This window comes from Ahaetulla prasina, chromosome 7 (assembly GCF_028640845.1).
Source record: "Ahaetulla prasina isolate Xishuangbanna chromosome 7, ASM2864084v1, whole genome shotgun sequence".
NCBI classification, from domain to species: Eukaryota; Metazoa; Chordata; class Lepidosauria; order Squamata; family Colubridae; genus Ahaetulla; species Ahaetulla prasina.
In genome coordinates this window covers 14,819,419-14,842,033 of record NC_080545.1, presented here as the reverse complement: position 1 = coordinate 14,842,033, position 22,615 = coordinate 14,819,419, and the positions used below count along the sequence as shown (strand labels likewise).

Genomic DNA, 22,615 nt, shown 5'->3' with positions numbered 1-22,615 from the left:
CAGCAAAAGAGAAAGGCAAATGAAACGTGACATTGGTATTTCTGAAACTTGAAAACAATTATGACAAAGTTTTCCATGTAATATTCAATTGCCCTAATGCACTAGAAAAAATAACAATCTCAGAATACTTTTCAGTTACGCTTTTAACCAGTATTGATCTTAAATGTAACATAGTATTCTAGATCTTCAGCACTTTCTGCCCAAATTCAGGACATTAATTGCTCATTGGACAATTCCAGATAAATGAGATAAATAAACTAACTGTAGGAGAAGAGCAGAAAGAACTGGGGAGCAGAGTAAAATGCATCTTCATTGCCACAAGAGATCCATGTCCAGCTCCCCTTGAATTCCACTGATTCTTATGTAACACCAATTTAGTTGACCAGACTTTCCTGTATGGGCTTCAATAAACTGTTTATGCTGCAACCTATATGAATGGTTCCAATTCTTTGCACCTGAGGCTAACCAGGATTTTTCAAACTGCAAAATACCCTGCCTGAGATTTCATAAGAGATAAGATTCATTTATATGCAGCCAGTTTTTTATTGGTACATCTTTCCTTTTTGATCAGGGTTTCCAAGAGTTTTTTTAAAAAACAAAACAAAAAACAACATAAAAAAGTTCTGCAGCCTGAAAAAGTTTGAAAACTTCAAAAATCTAATTTTTAGTTTTTCAAACTTCTTCATATATTTATCTATTTACATAGACATGATATTGTTTGTTTATATTTATTGAATTTTCACCTTACCTTTCTGCTTTTTTAACATTCAAGCTTACAGTAGGTTTAGATTTAGGTTTATTTATACAGTAAATATACAGAATACAATAACATATTTTATGCATAGAATACAGTAATATATTTTTACCGAACTGATTCCTATTTCTTAAAGACACAGATATATAGCTTTGTTCATCTGCTAAATATTGTAATTTAACAAAATTTTCATTATTTTATCTAAAGAGCTTTATTGGCAATATTTTAAGGGTCCAGGCATCCAAAGCAAACATAGCTAATTGAAGTAATTTGGAAATGTTCCCTTTAAGTATTATAATGGCATGTTGTATAACAGTGTGCATAGACATGAATATATATGCCTTGAATTTTCTCTTAGGATTCTGAAAATAGCAACAAAGAAAATAGAACAAAGAAAATAGCAATACTGATCTGACACAAAAGGTACATGAATAAAAAATGGCTTTTAAATATTTAACTCTTAAGATCCTTGCTCTGGAGGAGATTATTCCAGGATTCTATTATTTCAGGTGTGCTTTGAAGAATTACTGCTAAGATGTGGGAGTCCTGGGAATTTACTTTGCTGTGCAAAACAAAGTTTATGTATGTGTATAGTACAGATAGCTAAGAGATTCAAGAAGATTCGTCTGAGAGGCCTCAAAACAGAGTCTTGGCAGCCTACAGAAAAAGGTATGTGGTGCAAGGTAAAGTCTATGCTAAACTAGATAATTAAAGGATAAACTTCTACTATGAACATTAAGCATTAGTTATGGAGAAGAGTGGAAAGAATTTCATCTTGATGAGAATGAGATGAACAATGTCAAAATACAGAACAAATATGTCTGCTGAAAGTGAACTGTCAGAATTCACTGCCTGTCATTCAATCATTAATATTGTTAAAAAGGCATCCTTATTTATAAATAAATATTAAATAAAAATAAAATAAATTTAAAATAAATATTTAAAATATTTATTCTGTAAATTAAAATACTGCAGATTGTAAATGGTTCAAATGATTTGGGAGCAAGCTGATTTTATACTGGAGCAGATACGGTGGAGTTACCAGAGATCTGAGGTTTCTTATCCTTCCAAATACCTTAATCACTAAAATTAGCATCACTGAAAAAATAAAGTTGAATTAGTGTCCAGATAAATTTTAAAGCATTTTCCAAGGTATTAAACTTCCACCTTAAGAGAATATGCAAAATATGAAGTCAGGAATTGGGTGCTAGTCTCCATCCTTTGAAAGAGGATCTATTATTATAGGTGAATTAAGTGAATTGTTCAAGGCAATGTGAGAGGTTTGTAACTCAGGCCTGACAAGACCTTTTCAGGTGAAATTAATTATATTTCCAACAAAAATCAGTTACCTATTTAAAGTTAATAACGCCTTCCTTGATTCTTCAACTTCACTCTGTGCTTTTGCAACATCGCTTTTACTAATATTCTGCCTTTCCCTAAGCTGCTGTAATTCTTCCATGACTTCATTTACCATTTGTAAAAAGTTGTCTTCATCCTATATAGGAAAAACATTTGTCATTTTTTTAATAGAAATGCTCACTTGTTAAACAAGTTAAACAAGTTCTTCACCAGACTATCAAATGAAGGATTTATTTATTTTTTGCATTTATATCCCGCCCTTCTCCGAAGACTCAGGGCGGCTTACACTATGTTAGCAATAGTCTTCATCCTATTTGTATATTTATATACAAAGTCAACTTATTGCCCCCAACAATCTGGGTCCTCATTTTACCTACCTTATAAAGGATGGAAGGCTGAGTCAATCTTGGGCCTGGTGGGGCTTGAACTTGCAGTAATTGCAAGCAGCTGTGTTAATAACAGACCGTCTTACCAGTCTGAGCCACAGAGGCCCTAATGCCAAATACAGATTAATGGTAATATCAAAATCTGTGACTTTGTCATGATTAACTTCTCAAACATGAATATACCGGTATTTACATGAAATTTTACACAAGTTTCAGTAAAAAATGTCCGTATTTCATTAATTATCAATACATAATCTACACCTACAAATAATTTATTGATAAGTCACACTTATATGTTAGTACTAATGTAAAGACATGACAGAGGCATCTCAAGTGTTCCAGATACTGTTAAATGCCAACCACCATCATTCTTGCTATTCAGACTTGCTGGATGCGGCTAACATAATCTGCAAAACCTATATAGTCTCCTCTTCTTTTTATAGGCAATGCAATATAATCAGTATAGATAAACAGATTTCATGTAATTTTGTATAAATAGATCAGAAAAAACATACGTAGATTTCTGATTAAGATAAATTATGGAGAAAGTAGATTTACATTTTTACAATTCCCTGATTCTAAATTAGAATCTAGTTTATTAATTTACAGTATAATAAAGTCCTACTAGTGTTTCTATAATCATTAATAATTTCTAGTAAGAAGTGCTGTTACATGTTTAACTGACTTGCACATATTTCAAACTATTATAAAACTATTATAAAAGTTACCTTTTTCAGGTGAATTATTTCAGCTTCTTCTTTGTGAATCTCTGCCTTTAGCACGTTATTTTTCTTTACCATCTTTTCTACAAGACTGTTAATAAACTCAAGTTGTGTGTTTAGTCTTGTTTTCTGGTTTTCAAATTCAGATCTAGCCAAACACAGTTTTGTCAAATAGAAGATAATGTAAACTCAATTTATTTTGTCAACTAGTAAGGATAGGGGCTCTTGTTTCTCACGCAAGAAATATGTAACAAGGTTATCAGGAAATTCATGAATACTCTTTCCTAAAATATATAAAATATTTAAATGCTGCAGATTGTGGTATGCTGGATATTTTACCTAGATAATAAATGCATATGTCAAACTTTTCCAGATAGTTCAGTAATGGTTCTATCCAAACCTAAAGGATATTAACTGTTTTTACTTCTTTCCCAAAGCTCTATTTCTCCTTTCATCTACCTCATTTTATTAAAAAAAACCCATTTTCTACTCACACAAACATTTTATCTTTGCAGGAACTTCCTCTTCCTATCCAGATATGAAACATATTAAAGATTACACTCAACAAAGAAATTATAAAATGAGTATTATTTTTCAATTCTGAATATTTACCTCTTATTGTCAACTTCTTCTTGCTTTTGTATGTGTTCTTTTTCATATACACGAATGTTCTCTACACCAATTTCTTCACAGAATTCATGAAAAACATTGTCTTCCACCTATTAGAATACCATCCACCATCCAAAGTACAGGAATTCAATATATTTTCTAAAAACAAGAATGCTCCACTTCTCTTATAAAGTAATATGGAATAAGACACAATAATTTTAAAATATATCCTTTGTTATGTTAATTTTACCAGCATAAGAAAATTGTTCTAGGTAAAAACTATTAAAGGAATAGGGGAATTATTTTGCTATTACATGTTTTCTTCTTTAAACTGACAAAATCACTGTGGTCTTTCACTATCTCAAATGCAAGAATTGTGGTTTGGTTTCTGTGGCATTTCCTCTTCCTCACATTTCCAATATTATACAAACATTAATTTCAATTTACTAAGCTGTTATAATACCACTTACTCTTGCTGAAATGATTGGGAAAATGTTATGAAACTTAATGAGATTCATTCTGTTTCTAACAAATTCTCAAAGCAGGATAGAAAGAACATTTTAAAAGTTTGTCAGCATTTTAAACTGCACTGTGATTTCATATCCTTTCAGACACATTCTGCAGTTACTACTTTCAATGTTTATATTACAGAATAACAATATTCTATTCCATATCAGTTTTATACTGACGGAAAATATTTGTTTTTAATATTCTTTTGAAGACAAAAATAAGTTATTGGACTACTGCATGGATTCCACCACTTATTTACTTTATAATATTTGAATATTTCACCTAGGAATCCAACATTGTTGGTTTCTAATTTCAAAAACATGACCAAATTTAAATTTAATACAATATAAAATTTCATTCAAGGCTTTGCAAGAGAATGCACATGATCACATTCAAGGTCACATTCAATAAAAATGGCTTCTTAGAGTTAAGAATATTCTTTATTTGAAAATATAACCTATTAGCTAGAATAGAAAGACCCCAAGCCAATGCTATAAGCTACATGCTATAATGCTACAATTCCAGGTGCTGCTATAATGGAAAACCTATATACCTCATTAATTTTTTTTTTAAGCTCATCCATTTTTTCAGTTCTTTTTAAGACTCCTTCATTCAGCATGGTGCACTGCGACTGTATATTAACCATTTCACTTTCCAGCATAGATTTTTCCTAAAGAGAAATAAACACAAAGAAAATTTAGGTTTATTTAATGGCTAACTATTCTAACTGCTTTGATTGATTAATAAGGCCATGATTTAATAAAAGTATTAAAGAAATATAAAAAATAGTGCAAAACTTAAAACAAAAATCCGTAATTTAACTAAACAATACAATACATAGAACATACTACATAAATTTTCAAAAAGAAAATAAAAACAAACTTTTTAATTATAGATTAAAATTACGTTATTTAGGCAAAAGTTAGACAAATGAGAAAATTTGAAAGCCTAAGTCTACCTTGTAGAAATTAGCCAGATGTTTTTTCTTAAGAATCTCCAGTTCATTTTGTGAATATTTGTATCGTGTTTGAATTCCTTGGCACTGAGCTTGTAAATGCTTTAAATCAGCCTCCTTGTGTTTAATTTTCAGTAAGATCTATGAAAAGATGTTGTACAGTGTAATAAAGGGACAGAACATTCCTACAAAATCCAAAAATGAAAGAGTTCATCCATTTAAACCTAAAACTGTCAATCTAGGGAGTGGGATGAGAGCAGCAAAGCCCAAGACACTCAAACTGAAATGTTTCCCTCTCCACTTTTGTGCTTTAAGCCTTCCATTTGGGGAGGAAATGGCATATCTTGCCAGATAATAAAAAATACCTTAACCTGGAGAAGAGATGGAGAATCAGACGAAATACTCATCTAGGGAAGTGGAGCTCAGTGTAAATTAGGATCCTTTTTGAAATTACATTCTGGATTTATTTAAGCTGTTTCATTCTGTCCTTAGTCCTATTTTGTTCTATTTGTACTGATGTATTCCAGCCTGGAAAATTAGCTGTGAGTTAAGGACTGTGTCATTCATGGTATTTTCCTTTTATCTACTACCACTGCCTTTAATTCTCAATTAGTTCCTTATCCTTAACATACTTAATAAATAATGTATTTGTTTATATACATTAAATATTTGTTTAATTGTTTAAATATTCCAGTATTTAAAAATAATTATGTGAAATCAACGACTTAATTTTGATAGTTTTACGGCTTTTTCATTAGAATGTAGTGCTGCATATAAAAGTTTGTAGCTTGACCTTTAGTTCATCCATTAGTTTCTCCCTTCGTTCCTTAAGTTCATTTATTTCTTTTTCTTCCCAATATTTAGCCTTCAATTTCAAATAACTTGAGCCCCCAGAAATTATTCCAGATTTCAAAAACAAAGTTCCATCAAGCGCTACCGTCTGAAAATTGGGAAAAAGCACAAACAGAATATTAATATAACATAACATAACATAACATAACATAACATAACATAACATAATAACAGAGTTGGAAGGGACCTTGGAGGTCTTCTAGTCCAACCCCTACCCAGGCAGGAAACCCTACACCATTTCAGACAAATGGCTATCCAACATTTTCTTAAAAATGTCCAGTGTTGGAGCATTCACAACTTCTGCAGGCAAGTTGTTCCACTTATTGATTGTTCTAACTGTCAGGAAATTTCTCCTTAGTTCTAGGTTGCTTCTCTCCTTGATTAGTTTCCACCCATTGCTTCTTGTCCTGCCTTCAGGTGCTTTGGAGAATATTAGAAAGATAACTAGTTATTTTCACCATCCTTACCCTTTTGTTCTGCCTTTTTTATATATAACTTAAGGCAGTGAACTTACCTAATTCTCCTGCATCCTCTTTTCCCCACAACCGTCCTATGAGATGGGTTGGACTGACAAAGAGTGACTAGTCTATAGTCACCAGCCAGCTTTCATACCTAAGGGAGGCCTAGAATTCACCATATCCTGGTTTTTAGGCCAGCATTTTAACCACAATACTAAATTCATTCCTGGACTTAAGTTCATACATTGTTGATACTCTCAACAAAACATTCCTTTTGGATTTTTTCACTCTGCTTTACAACAATAGAGTCAACAATATTTAGAGCAAACGCTTCTTGAGTATCCTACATTTGGCTTTAGAGTTCATGTTATCACCACAGAATCAGAGTACAAATAGACCTCGCTTAATGACTGTGCTGTTTAGCAACCATTTGAAGTTAAGACGATGCTGAAAAAGTAATTATGACCAGTCCTCACATTTATAACCATAGCAGCAGTGGTGGGCTGCTGCCGTTTCTGGTGAACCGGTAGTTGCGACCTGCGGGCCCACCTATCCACCCAGACACAATCCCGTCCTATATTACTGTTTTTGACGCCACATGTGTGGCAGGAGCACGCGAGTGAATTGCCATCTTTTTTTGATGCCGCACATATGCCTCCCGCACACTCACATTTCTGGTGCTGGGCAAACTGGTTGTTACAGTATGTGACGCCCACCCTTGCACAGCAGTATCCCTGTGGTCACATAATGAACACTTCGCAACCAGCAGGCATTTACGACTGTGGCAGATCAGCAATCACATAATCACCATTTGTACACTTTAAAACCAGAAATTAACACCAAGATTAGTCCTAGATTCACAATCAAGCAGCAAACAATACCAAAATCAAGCAACTACCAGCTTACTTTTACCAAGCTAACAGTAAACAATTGTCTAATCAAGGACCACCAACCATACTCCCACTACTGACAGGGCAAGCCACTAGTATATAAAAAGAGAGCAAATTCCACTCCATTCTAGCACTGATGAAATTCTTAATTGGGTAATGAAACGACTGCAAGAAAACAGCCAAGCTCAGAGAACACCAAATATCTCACAATTTAATCCTGAGCTATATATATTCTCTTCTATCGATTCTTACAACCAGTTTTCAACAATGAGAGTCAATGAAGAAGCCAGCAGCAGCAAGTCATGTGATGTCTCATTTAACAACCCACAATGATTAACTTGAGTGGGAAGTGACATCACAACTCCATCATGATCATGTGATGCTTCACTTAGTGACCATGTTGCTTAGCTACACAATTGCCAGTCCCAATTGTGTTTGCTAAGCAAGGGCTATGTGTATATTTCAAATACTACTTACATGCTTTTAAAGAGCCACAACATATTTTAAGGATTACCAAACTTTTCAGTCCATTATGAATTGAATCCCTGCTAATTAAAACTGAATATTTTGAAGTAAAAAATTAAAAGCATCCACTTCCCTGGGCAAGTAAATAAAAGATACCTTTTGGAACAACAGCATTTTAAAAAATCAGTACGGTACTTTGCCATTTCTAAAAGCCAACAAGCAGGGGGGAAATTTAAATCTGGAACAGCACTTCAGCTGTACAAAGGTACAGCCTGACCATCTACGTTCCAGCCATATCTTCAAATGGTATAGTTTCATCAGAGCCAAAACTTATTTGACTAACATGCAAAACCATTATTAAAGACCATTTAAAAACTAGATTTTAAAACTCAGCTGTCTAATACTTACTTTCAGTCGATGTTGGCCATCAAATGCTAACTGTTTTGCTTCCTTTACTGTTTCGCATACAAGGCCATTTCCACAGACAAACTGAATAACTTTCTTCAATGGAGGAAAAGATGTCTGTATGACATCTATCATCAGTTTTGCTCCTCTTATTTCTCTTAACTGTTCATTGATTGGTTCAACCTACATATAAAAAGGTGTGGGTAAATCTCATACTAGATAGAAAATGACTTGAGTTCCTTGTATTGCAAAAGCAGAAAAAAAAAAGGTCAGAATACAATAAAATGATGAATAAAATTTAAAATATCATGATTTTTCCATGAAAGATTCTGAGTGAGTGGAATTAAATAGATGCTACTATGTTTTCTTTAAACAGCTTACTTCAAGGTAATCCAGAGGAAGGAACGTTTCCGGCTCAGCTCTTTCTTCCTTGAGGAAACGAATGCAATTTCTAGCTGTCTTTTCTGAGGCCACAACAATTGCAGTCATGTATTTGCCAAAGACTTTGGTGACAGCAAGCTGGTATTTTTTATGGATGGGGTGACACAAGTCTACGAGTCTTCCAATCTAAAAGCAAAATATGTACTAATTTGCAATACAGGTAATCTTCAACTTACAACAGTTCATTTAGTGACCATTCAAAATTACATCATCATTGAAAAAAAGCAACTTATGACCATTTTTCACACTTAGGACTGTTGCAGCACCCCAGTCATGTGACCAATATTCAGATGCTTGGCAACTGGTTCATATTTATGATGGTTGCACTGCCCTGGGATCATGTGATTATCTTTTGTGACCTTTGGACAAGCAAAGTCAATGGCTAAACCAGACTCACTTAACAACCGTGTTACTAACTTAAAAATTGCAATGATTCAACAACTGTGGCAAGGAAGGTCGTAAAATGGGGCAAAACTCACTTAACAAACGCCTCACTTAGCAACATAAATTCGGGGCTCAATTGTGGTTGTAAGTTGAGGACTACCGGTATTTATATTTTTTTTGCATAAAATTACTTCAACTAATGGAGACTTCCCATAAAGAACTTCCCATACATGTGTATGGTAATACAGCAAATAGATAAGGTTGCTCTTTTGTTAGTCCCAAAATGTAAGTCAGCCCAATAAATTACTTCATGTTAAGGCTAAAAATACCTTAGAATTGGCTTTCAGTAATAGAATCTTGCCACTCTGATAACTTTGTCCTCTTTTATATACAATAAGAATTAGGGAGATGCCTAACTGAGACATTCTGGCATTCTTCCCTTTTTGGGGCTTAATTTAATTAATTTGGGCTTAAGTAGTATTTCCCTCCTTGTTGCTTTGGTAAAGAATTTTCCCTCTCTCTATCAAGGCCTTCCTACTTATTTTCCCTTGCCTCTTTTAACATTAATGTAAAGCTGTTGAGTCTTGGTGCTTCAAACACTAAGGGGAGGGGCTGAGTGAGATATCAACAGTATACTGATGATATCCAGCTGTATTTCTCCACTGCATGCCAAGCAGGAGATGCAGTGGGGGTCTTGACTCAGTACCTGGAGGCTGCAAGAGACTGATCGGTATGGAACAGAGTCTGAATCCCAGCAAGAGGGAGCCCACCACTTCCACAGTTATGAAGGAGCAGTTACACATTCTTGGAACTTCCTGCTTCCTGTGCCCAATAAAGCCTTCAATTAATTTCAACTCATCTGTCAATTTTAGGCTTTCATGGCCCAAAGTCCTTCCTCATCTCATTGTGAGATGACTGCAATTTGCTCTATGTGGGTTGTTCTTCCAGATGGCCCAGAACCGTGTCGGCGAACCTATGGCACAGGTGCCACAGGTAGCACATGGAGCCATATCTATGGGCACACGAGCGTTGCCATAGTTTAGCTCCAGCACGCATGCGTGTGCTGGCAAGCTGGTTTTGGGGCCTTCCGGGCCCACCGGAAGTCGGGAAAAAGGCTGTTTCTGGCCTCCAGAAGGCCTCGGGAGGGAGGAAGGCTATTTTTGCCTTTTCCAGGTTCCTAGAAAGCCTCTGGAGCCTGGGGAGGGCAAAAAATGGGCCTACTGGGCCCACCGTGCCATCACGTGCCAAAAGCAGGGGGAGTCATGTGTGTATGCGCAGGGGGGCAAGGCGCATTGAATTATGGGTGTGGGCATGCACACAGGCACATGACCCCACGCACTCCCCCACTTTTGGCACCCGACGGGAAAAAGTTAGCCATCACTGGCCCAGAAGCTGTTCCAACCGGATTCAGTGAATCAAACACTTAATGAACACAACGCTTAATATATTCTAACCATAGCAAATGCCATGAGTTCACCCCAAGAGGTCAGGGTTGCAGATACTCAAAGCCCCCTCAGTTTGGAATAGTCTACTGCCCCAGGTCAGGATTACCTTTAGGAAGGTAACTTATTTAGAATTGATAAAGCTGATTAGTCAACAGCAAATAGATAGTATTTTAATAGTATTTAATTCACAACAGATATTACTATTTGTGTTTTTATAATTATGAATTGTTAGTATCTGGTGAGTAGGTAGCATATTATGTTTATACATAATTTTTTAAAAAAATTGATGTCAATTGCTTTAAGGTTTGCTTCTGTTTAAACTAGGTCCTGCGAAACTCTTCAGCTCATCGACCCGTTCATGAAGCTTCAGATTGTTTAAACTATCCTCAAACATTTATTATATGAAAATAATTTAATAAATACTTCTTTAACTAATAGATCTATGAATAATACTATAACAAACAACTGCAGCCACCATTCTAAAACCATTGGCATTAACAAAACCACTATCAGTCAAGCACAAAAGTCAGCTTTTCTTGGAATAGCTTACATCCTGTGATGATACCTTTAACACCTGCTCATCCCAGCTCCTTGGGAAGGACTTGATAGATGGATAAAAATGCCAAATCTAGTCTGAACATCTGGCTGATTGTGTTCTGTAACATCATCATCATCAAAGCTTTGGATAGTCCCATCAACCTTTGAGAATCAGTACTGGCCAGTTTGGGAAACCAGATTTAAACTCATATTGAAAAATATTACTAATCTGTCTTGACAGTTCTTGCTGCATTTATCCCCATGGAACTGAACTTGTTTTTACTAATGTTCGGTATTACCAGATAACCAAGTAGAATGTACAGTTAAAGGAGCTATCTATTTGTAAATGAAGTGAAGTGAAATTAAAAGAATAAGTCTATTTAATTACCACAAAATCAGGATATAATCTTTTGAGGCTCTCCAAATTTTCTGCCCTCTTCTGCTGGCGTTTCCCTTCATGGACATCAATTCTAGCATTCTGCAAATCACTAACAACTTTACTCAGTTCTTCATTTATTTTGGCTATTCTAATCTTTGAAGTTTGAATCTCATTTGTCAGTATTTCTTCTTCTTGCTTTTTTTCTTCTAAAGATTCCCTTCAATTCAAGCCAAAAAGTGAAAAAAAATAAAATAAAGATTTGGACAAATAATTTAATGTCGAATAAAGTTAGCATAAATTCTGATGACCAATGCCTGTAAATCAAGCGCTCTTAGTTTGCAAGTCCCAAATTGAGATGCATATCTTGAGTTTTGAGAAATTAGTGCATACCTAGATAAACAACCTGAAGGAGGTAGATCATATATTATGTAACATTATTACATTCAGCCCAGAACTTCTGAGGATGTACCAGTCATACAGATCTTAGTGTATGCTAGACTGTTCTTGAATAATCCATTTGGACAAATATGTAAGTAATATAGAAAACCAAATGAACTTAAGTAAGATTTGCATCTTAAAAGTTTGTTTTAGTGCAGGAAATTATTAATTTTAATAGATGCTATAAATACATACGAGCATGTCCTACTGTATTCCACAAGCTTCTCCATTCTTCTTTCATTATCTTCTATCTGTTCTAAGATATGCTTTATATTTTCCTAAAAGTATGTAGTAAGAGACATTAAAAATTGGTTTTACATATAAAATATTTAAAATTTTTTACTGAATTATAAAATTATCGTTATTGTGTTTAACTTTTCATAAAATGTTTTTAAATTTACAACAAAAACATTTTTTTTCAGTACCATTCTTTTATTGATATCAGTTTATTACATATAATGTAGCTAGATTTTGCCTAGCAACAACTGAAATTCTCAAAAAGAAAATTAACGGTGTTGGCATGGGTAAACTCACTGAAAACTTCTAATCTAATGATTTTTTACATCTTTTTTCTGGCCTTCACAGGTCACACTTTATTAATATTTTAAAAATTTAAGGAGATATTTTAGTGTTTGTGCTAGCAGTACTAATTTTTAATTATCTCGTGTCGGTTGTAACTTTTAATGGAATTATTGAGATGGACGTAATTTTTCCTGTTTGTATTTTACAGTGGTCCATGACTAAAATGAATTTTTCTGGTGGTTGTTCTCAGTACCTTGTTTTTCCCCCACAATGTTCCAATAATATATCACAATTCATTAGTTACAGAAAGGATTGTGCGTAAGGCAGATGCTGGGAAAGTCTCCAGTACTTCCTGTAATTTTCCCCAAATGTATTACTAAAGAAGTCTCTCTAGTCAAACAGAGCAGCACTTTTTATGCACAATGAGAACACTTATCACCAACTTTGCAGAGTTTGCGCAATCCTTCCAGCAAATCTAGTATCCTCTCCTGAATGTGACTATGGTGCTCCTCGTCAGACACTGTTTACACAGGAAGAAAAGCAGACTTCCTCCAACTAACAAATACTGTCTTAATTGTTTATAATTGGCCAAGATATTAATATATAGAATACGTTCTATTCTTAGGAATCAACGTATTTTAAAATTCAACCTTTAACTAATGTAGAATTTCTTGAATTCTTCAAACTTTACAAAACTGACTACATATTTCTATCATATGTGTACCATAATATTATGTGCTCTTTATAATTTTATTACTGTTATCCATGTGCTCTATGCCATATGCTAAATAAATAAATAATAAATAAATAAATAATCCATCCAGCATTTTGTGTGCAAATTTCTATGCCATTTATAAATACCTGAAAGACCACTGGGCCCAAGACAGAACTTTAGGATACTCCACTGAATACCTGTACCTTGGAGATATAGATCCAATAAGGATTACATGTTGGATACTAACGTTCAATCGTCCAAATCCATCTGTTAGTGGGACCATCCACCATCCATCTCACACATTTTCTCCTTATCAAGAAAGAAGCTATGGTCGTCTTTATTAAATGTTTTACTGAAACCTACTAACTATACCTATCCTTTGATCTACTAATCTAGTTGTCAAAAAAGCAATATAATTTGTCTGCTATAACCTATTTAAACAAACTGATTCTTGCAAAACTATTGGTTATCTTTGCTAGGATTTTCCCAAACACTGATGTCAAAACTAAACTTTAAGTCTTCAGCACAGCCCTAATAAAAAGGAGCTCATTATCTTTAGAACATTGTTTTTGGCTCCCAAATCATGATTAATATATATCTGTATACCTCGGTTTCTTTTTGTCTCCGCCGATCAAATGACATCTTTTCTTTATCTGCCTTCTGCTCCCATTGCAGTTTTTCCCGTTGCTGAGTTAATGTGGCTACCTTTTTATGAACTAATTCTTTCAATTCCTGATACCGATTTACCTGCACAGAAACAGAAAAACCTTCATTATGTGTATGGGATTGTATCTCTAAATAATTCTTATTAAATCATAATCCAATGGTCATAAAGTGTGAAAACTGGTCAAAAGTCACTTTTTTCAGTGCCATTGTAACGTTAAACAGTCACTAAATGAACAAATAAATCAAGAACTATCTGCTACAAACTGGGAGATTGTGTTCTAGTCCTGCCTTAGACACAAAACTAGTAGCCCAGTTCATTTTTCTCAGCCCTGGGAAGAAGGCAATGGCAAACCACTTCTGAACTCTTTCCAAAAAACTACAGGGTCGGGTTTAGGCAATTGTCAGGAGTCAACAGTGACTCAAACACACACACACTCACACGTACATAACTTATTATCTAAGGCAAATATAATATTATTCTTCAGAGAATTGCAAAGATAGCCCAGACTGTTCATTTCTAAGATCTCAGTAACAGTAGATCTTCACATTTGCCATTAGCACATTGAAATCACCCATTAGAGTTATTTTAAATGAATTATAACAACCTTTAACTTTTCACAGAATTTCTCTGTTATATCCTCATGCTTATCTGCTGTATATCTTGTCCATGATAGTATTGGCAGATGTGATGCTAATTGTTATGCAATCCAATCTGGATATGAAATTTAAATCTTTATCTTTGGGTTATGTTATATAGCATTATGGTTACTCCATTATAATGCATTTTCCCAAAATATTCTAGTTTTTTTTCAGATTGTTTAAATCTTATTACTTGCAAAGTAATATATTTTTCCAGATATCATTAGCAGGGTCTAGTGAATTAGAAGTCAAGTCATTCAAGTTTTAAGGGTGGATGTTCATCTGAACAAACTTTTTAGGAAGAAAATTTACTAATAATTAATTGATTATACACCAAAAAATTTTTAAATAAAGGTGGGGGGGGGGGAGAAGGCACATATGAGGATTTAGGATTCAAGACTGAATCATATATTTATGTGTAGATATACTGTAGATCTCTCTCACAAATACACACCACTTATTGCATTTATATATTAAATTTATATCTTGCCATCATTCTGGAGTCCAAGGCAGCATATTTTCTATTTTTCTCCATTACAACAACCCTACTAAGTGAATTGGGCTAAAAAGTGATTAGCCCAGAGTTACCAAGCTTCCATGACGGACAGTGGACTGGAACTCAAGTTATCCCCACTCCTAGCCCAACACATTAATCATTATCACTACATCTCTCTCTCTCTCTCCTTTTGTGCAAATCGGCATTGTAGATATGCACTGCAGTGCAAATTACTATTAACATAGTATAGCAAAGATGACCATAAAGAATGATTAACTTCTGATTTAAATATGTATCTACAATTATCCAAATTAAAGCCCTAATCTGATCTTTTGAATATTACATATAGAATTTTTATTTGCCTTGAAATTTACCTGACTTTCTTCCAGGAAAACTTCTCTTTCTCTATGTTGTGCCTCTTCTTCAACCCTTTTTTCAAATGCTCTCCAAGCTTTATCAATCTCAATTAACTCTAGCTCCAATTCCCTTTTGCCTTCTTCTTGCTTAGCTTGCTCTTTCATATGTACTCTTAACTTATTTTTAGCCATATCTACTTTTTTAATTTGGTGAGAAGTTTTTTCCTTTGCTTTAATATACTGAGGCCTCTTTTGGTTCAATATAATTTCTAGAGCCCTAGAAAGGAATGGAATTTTCAAAAAAGGTTATTCTGAGAATGTCCAAAAATTTCTAATATAAATGGTTAAGAGGCAATGCCTTATTTGTTAGATGCATTTACCTAATTTCTTTTTCAATGTGCTGACTTCTTCTAGTTAACACCCCAAAAGCAGATTTCTTGGCTTTCATGGTTTCTTCTGCACGCGAATCAGCCGTTTTCTTAGTACCAATAATCTTAGTTTTTTCAGCCACTTTATTATTGAGAAAGTTGATTTTTTGCTCATTGTGATACAATCTGAAAAGTTGCAACTGCTTTTTATGTTCTATCAGTTCTTCAAACAACTCCTGATAATGCTCTGCCTACAATCAATAAAATGATTAGCTATGATCGCCTACACAGTGGTAAATCTTGACTGTGAGTTAAGCACATGCCTTTCAATTATAAAAAGAGTTTATATTCATATTTTGCTAACATTTGTAATAGCATTAGTAGTTTACTGAACATCCAATAAGAGACCCATATAAATAACTGAAGATAAGAATATTTTCTCTGGATAGATATGTAGCTGCATTGCACTAGATATTTTGCTGCTAAAGTCAACTGATTAATAGCATATTAGAGTGAGAGCCTCAGTCTCAACACCATCATTTTCCTTTCTCACAATAAAAAATTTTAATCATGATTATTGTTAGACATATATTATAGGAAAGGACTTTATTCATATTAATTTTTGGCTTAGTAATATGTGTTCTTAAAATTTCTACACAGTAAAAATATTAAATTACATTGTTATAGAATTCTTAAAATTGTTTAATAAAAGTTGGAGATACTGACTAGAATACACAGCAACACATAGGATGATATCCTTCTTTCCTTCCTTCTCTCTTTCCCTTACTTTTATTTTTATTTTATTTTTATTTTATTTTAATTTTTGAGTTTAACTTTTTAAGGTATATGGCTTAGGTTAGGATATGAATGAAATATGGCTGAAATTTCTGTCACTCCGTTGTTAGGATATACAGTATTGCTTCTTTGCAAATAACTTAATTCCATTTTAAATTAAGAATGCTTCCAATGTTATTTGCCTAATATTAATACATTTTTCCAAAGGTCAGACTAGCTGTTTCAATCTTTAAAATGTTTCAAATTTCAAAAGGACTCTGATAAAATTATTAGCACTTGAGTTGGTTCGCTGATATTCAGACTCATTTTTTTTTCTTAAAATTCTCACCAAGGGTTAGTACCACTATGCAATCTTTCTTATATTACCATTTTATTTATAACATAGTCAAAATAAGACAGGAAAATTAACAGTATCATAGCATGACTCTTTATTCTCATGATTCAGAATCTCTGTCAGAAAACTTAATTTAAAAAAGATAATCTCAACTATTTTTTTCTACTGAAAATATAGAATTTTTTATCTTATATTCTTAACCTTTGGTTAAGAACCTAAACTATTTTTTTCTGAATTCACCTCTTCTTTCTCTAATTTTGCGCGTTTGCGCTCAGCTGCAACATTTTTCTTCTTGTTGTAACTGAACTGCGCATCTTCTTCTGCCTTTTGCAAATCCTTCTTCTTTTCTGCATATTCAGCAGCAAGCTCTCCTGAGTTACTAATTTGTTCAAAAAGCTGAGTTCTTTCTTTGGGTTTCTTCATTGCAATTGCTTCAACTTCACCCTACAATAATAATTCTATTTATTTTAAAATGTTAAAATTGAACAAAATGAAAAGGATTCTGGAAAGAAGACCTTACGGGACCAATTTTACAGAAAACAATCCACATTCTTTACCCAAAGTTCTTTGGTTCTTATGGTGATAACAATAATATCACCTGATAGTTCAATAGTACTCAGAGCCAGAAAAGCCAGAGATGAGAGTTTTAACTTTATAAATTTCTTTTCTGAGTCCTATGTATAAATCCTCTATCTAGTGTCAGAAAAAAATTGTTAAAGAAGTATAAATTACTCCAGATACTGGATACTGGAAGTAACATTTAAATCCATCTCAAGAAAATATACAGTGTCAAGTATTCAACTCTCAGATTGTTTACTCATAAATTCCTTTCAAACATGGGAAATGTGCAATGAAGAAAACATTAAATTAACGATATAAAAAGGGAACTCGTTTAAAAACGAACACTGGTTTTTGCTATATCTCGATAGGACATTACAACCCAGGCCTAAAGGACCCTCCAGATCAAAATGTGAGGTCACTAACTTTGAAGACATTGAGATGCAAGTACCTCTCTCCAGAAATGTTCATCTTGGCAATGCTAATACTGTACCAAACAAAATAGTAAAAAGAACTCCTTGCCATCAATCAGTACAATTCAAGAGAGATTTTTAAAAAGACATGCAGTCCAAAGTGATAGTTGTATATAAAATTTGCAAATGTGCTACTGTAAGATTTTTAAAAAATCATTGTTGAAGCCATCTTATCACTCATATTTGGATTAATATTAAAACTTATCAACAATATAAATATGTAAGTTATGCTATATTAAATTTTGAGCACAAATATTTACCTGAAAAACTAGACAATTCTTTGCTCTTGCAATTATGCCAATTTCCGCAAGTGCCTTTGTATACATAGATCGGTTGACAGCAGTATCATTAACAAGAAACTCAGATCCACTGCCTAATTTTGAAAGAAGCAACAAACTAAATTAATACCTAATCCAACATTTGGAAAATAAATAATATATTTTCACTGTAAAACATTAGCTGTAATTAGCATACATTAGTTATTTCTAGAAGATGGCTTTCTGCAATTATATTTTTACACTTAACTACAGATCTCATTATATTGCTTACAACATTAAATATGCTTACCAGATTATACAATACAGAAACCCAATAAAGCAAATTATTTCCTTTTAATTTTTAAAAAATACAAGTAATTTTTTTATTTTCAATTTTCAACCTCGTTTTTGGGTTAGATCCTTTGCATGAAATTAAGTAAGCATTTTTAGTTTTCTAGATTTTTTCCCCTCCTCTTTATAAGGTATTTTGTTTTGCTTGAACATTTTTCCTACTATTCCTTCTGCATCATTTAACTATGAGGCAGCAATGTGTGCTTGCAGCTGCCCAAAGAGCAAGTGCAGTTCCAGGCTGCATCAACAGAGGGATAATATCAGGGATGAAATCTAAAAATTTTCCCTACCAGTTCTGTGGGAGTGGCTTAATTGGTGGGTGTGGCTTGGTGGTCAGCTTAATTGGTGGGCGTGGCCAAATAATAAAAATAATAAAGTACACAAAACAATAAGAGGTAACAAAAACCAACGTTCACACTTTACACACACACAACACAACACAACTGACTCACACACAATGTAAAAGCAGCTGCACTTCACCAAAAATGGCCCCTGCAACAAGCAGGAACCTCACACAGCTACAAAAAGCCCAAAAACCAACTTTCACACTTTACACACACACAACAGACTCAAACACACACACACACACACACACACAAAATGCCACATACAGCTTTGTGAGATTTTGTGTGTTTGTGTAGTTAGAATGAAACACTACAGAAACACACCAAATCCCAGAAAGCAGCACAAATATTTTATTTTATTAATTTATTTATATTTTTAGATAAAAGCAGCTAAATTTAAAACTTCCTTAACTTTAAATTGCTATGTCTACAAAAAAAAACCTCCTAAAAAAAATCCCAAAACTATTTTTTAAAGTTCCCCACCTACTTACCCAATTCAAGGGAAAAGACAGGCAGATTGAGTTGCTCACCGATGAGATGGATTGCAGGCAGGCAGATTCAGTTGCTAGCTGATGCAATTGATTGCAGCAGCCGAAGCAAAGCCGGAATAGCGAGTGAAACCGAAAGAAGCAGGAAGCTGCCAAGTAGGCAAGTGGGGACCGGGCAATTCGGTGGGCATGGGCGGGGGGCGGGGAGGGATTTTTGCTACCGGTTCTCCGAACTACCCACCCTCATCGCTACCAGATCGCGCGATCCGGTCCAAACCAGGAGCATTTCACCCCTGAATAATATCAAGATCACATGAAGTCTTAGTGCCGTTTTACATTGTACTGGTAAGTCTACAATTGGAATACTGCATCCAATTTTGGTCATCATGATACAAAAAAGATGTTGGGCTCTACGAAGAATGAAGAGAAGAGTAACACTGTAAAGAGTAAGAGTAAAGATGACTAAGGGACTAGAGGCTAAATCGTATGATGAACAGTTATGGGAATTGCGAATGTCTTGTCTAACAAAGAGAAAGACTAGGGGTGTCACGATAGCGGTCTTCCAATATTTGAAGGGCTGTCACAGAGAATAGGGGGTCAACCTATTCTCCAAAGGATCTGTGGACAAGATAAGAAGTAATGGATGGAAGCTTAACAGAGAGATCCAACCTAGAATTAAGAAGAAATTTCCTGTCAGTGAAAGCAATTAACTAGTGGAATGGTTTGCCTCCAGAAGATGTAAGTACCCATTACTGGAAGTTTTTAAGATGAGATTGGACAGCCATTTGCTCAGAATGGTATATGGTCTCTTGACTGAAAAGGAGAAGTTGGACTAGAAGACCTCCAAGGTCCCTTTCAACTCTTTTACTCTGTATATTTATGTTGTCTATGAAAAATAAAATATCATTTTTATAACAAAGTATTATCTTATACATTAGTTGTATTCATTTTGTTTTGCATGCTTTTAAAAACTATTTGGTGTATGCTTTTAAAATGAATGTAATAAATGTACATTGGCAGCTTGATTCCTAACAATTACCTTGATATTTAATATTATTTTATTTATTAAACTTATATGCTACCCATCTTGCCCGAGGCAACTCTAGATGGCTTATAATGAATAAAAACAACAAAATAAAAATTAGAACAATAAATATTAACACTAAAATTGGCTTAAAATTTAACAAAGATGGAAAGGAAGGAAATGAGATGCACACATGGAGGAAGTGAGATCTTATTAACTACTTCTAAAATGACCCACTCCCATTGGGGCCTCAAGCCAATTAGTAGAGCCAGGTCTTCAGGCCTTTTCATAAGGCCAAATGGGTGGGTGCAATCTTATCCAGGAGGCATGATATTCCAAAGAGTGGGAGCCAGGGCAGAAAATGATATTATTTGATATTGCCCCAAAATGATATTATTTATTTGATATAGCCCAATATAATATCAAGTATATTAATACTTAACATAACAACAGAGTTGGAAGGGACCTTGGAGGCCTTCTAGTCCAACCCCCTGCCCAGGCAGGAAACCCTACACCATCTCAGTCAGATGGTTATCCAACATTTTCTTAAAAATTTCCAGTGTTGGAACTTCTGAACTTCTGAAGGCAAGTCGTTCCACTTATTAATTGTTCTAACTGTCAGGAAATTTCTCTTTAGTTCTAAGTTGCTTCTTTCTTTGATCAGTTTCCACCCATTGCTTCTTGTTCTACCCTCAGGTACTTTGGAGAACAGCCCAACTCCCTCTTCTTTGTGGCAGCCCCTGAGATATTGGAACACAGCTATCATGTCTCCCCTAGTCCTTCTTTTTGTTAAACTAGACATACCCAGTTCCTGCAACCGTTCTTCATGTTTTATCCTCCAGTCCCCTAATCATCTTTGTTGCTTTTCTCTGCACTCTTTCTAGAATCTCAACATCTTTTTTACATCGTGGCGACCAAAACTGGATGCAATATTCCAAGTGTGGCCTTACCAAGGCATTATAAAGTGGTACTAACACTTCACGTGATCTTGATTCTATCCCTCTGTTTATGCAGCCCAGAACTGTGTTGGCTTTTTTAACAGCTGCTGCACACTGCTGGCTCATATCTAAATGGTTATCCACTAGGACTCCAAGATCCCTCTCACAGGTACTACTATTGAGCAAGGTACCACATATACGGTACTGGTGCATTTTGTTTTTTGGCCTAAATGTAGAACCTTACTTTTTCACTGTTGAATGTCATTTTGTTAGATAGCCCAATGTTCAAGTCTGTCAAGATCTTTCTGTAACTTGAGCCTATCTTCTGGAGTGTTGGCTATTCCTGCCAGCTTGGTGTCATCTGCAAATTTGATGAGTTCCCCATCTATCCCCTCGTCCAAGTCATTGATGAAGATGTTGAAGAGTACTGGGCCTAAAACAGAGCCTTGGGGTACTCCACTGCATACTTCCCTCCATGTGGATGTAGTTCCGTTGAGGACTACACGTTGAGTGTGGTTGGTCAGCCAGTTACGAATCCATCTGGTGGTGGTGCTGTCTAACCCACATTTTTCTACTTTATCTAGTAGTAGGTTATGGTCTACTTTATCAAATGCTTTACTGAAGTCCAAGTAAATTATATCGACAGCATTCCTCTGGTCTACTAATTTTGTCATTTTGTCAAAGAATGCGATAAGATTAGTCTGGCATGATCTGTTTTTGACAAACCCATGTTGGCTTTTGGTTATTACTTTGTTTGCTTCTAGGTGTTCGGTGACTCGTTGCTTGATTATCTTTTCTAGAATCTTCCTCGGTATTGAGGTCAGACTGATAGGTCTGTAGTTTCCTAGATCTGTTTTTTTTCCTTTTTTGAAGATGGGAACTACATCAGCTCTTTTCCAGTCCTCTGGCAGCTCCCCTGTGCTCCAGGATCTTTGAAAGATATAGTTCAGTGGTTCTGAGATCACGTCTGCCAGTTCCTTCAGAACCTTGGGGTGTAATCCATCCGGTCCTGGTGATTTGAACTCGTCTAGGGTGGACAGGTGTTCACTTACCATTTTCTTCCCTATTTTAACTTGTGTTTCTAATCTGTTTTTTGTAGTGCTGTTTTTGATAGGTTGGATTGTTTTTTCCTTTTTTGACTTTGTAAAAAAAAAAAAAATACAAATAGAATGAGACTATTGCCTTATACATTGTAAGCCGCCCTGAGTCTTCGGAGAAGGGCGGGGTATAAATGTAAAAAAAAAAAAGACAGATGCAAAATATGAGTTAAGTAGATCTGCTTTCTCCCTGTTGCTTGTCATC

At 34.6% G+C, this 22,615-nt stretch overlaps 1 protein-coding gene across 3 annotated transcripts in view; it reads right to left on the bottom strand.

Moving 5' to 3' along the window:
* SMC1B (structural maintenance of chromosomes 1B) overlaps positions 1–22,615 on the bottom strand; it is a 36,526-nt gene that overhangs the window by 10,735 nt on the left and 3,176 nt on the right. For 2 of the 3 annotated variants that reach the window (XM_058191133.1, XM_058191134.1), the window contains exons 4-18: positions 18,172–18,280; positions 17,121–17,324; positions 15,764–16,002; positions 15,402–15,660; positions 13,833–13,973; positions 12,185–12,267; positions 11,561–11,768; positions 8,747–8,932; positions 8,369–8,548; positions 6,089–6,235; positions 5,299–5,436; positions 4,894–5,010; positions 3,834–3,940; positions 3,228–3,369; positions 2,104–2,249 (exon numbers count right to left, since the gene is read on the bottom strand). In XM_058191133.1, coding sequence (XP_058047116.1) covers positions 2,104–2,249; positions 3,228–3,369; positions 3,834–3,940; positions 4,894–5,010; positions 5,299–5,436; positions 6,089–6,235; positions 8,369–8,548; positions 8,747–8,932; positions 11,561–11,768; positions 12,185–12,267; positions 13,833–13,973; positions 15,402–15,660; positions 15,764–16,002; positions 17,121–17,324; positions 18,172–18,280 — 2,406 coding nt within the window. Of the gene's footprint in view, positions 1–2,103; positions 2,250–3,227; positions 3,370–3,833; positions 3,941–4,893; positions 5,011–5,298; positions 5,437–6,088; positions 6,236–8,368; positions 8,549–8,746; positions 8,933–11,560; positions 11,769–12,184; positions 12,268–13,832; positions 13,974–15,401; positions 15,661–15,763; positions 16,003–17,120; positions 17,325–18,171; positions 18,281–22,615 lie in introns of those variants that run through there. The other variant, XM_058191135.1, reaches the window with a different exon arrangement.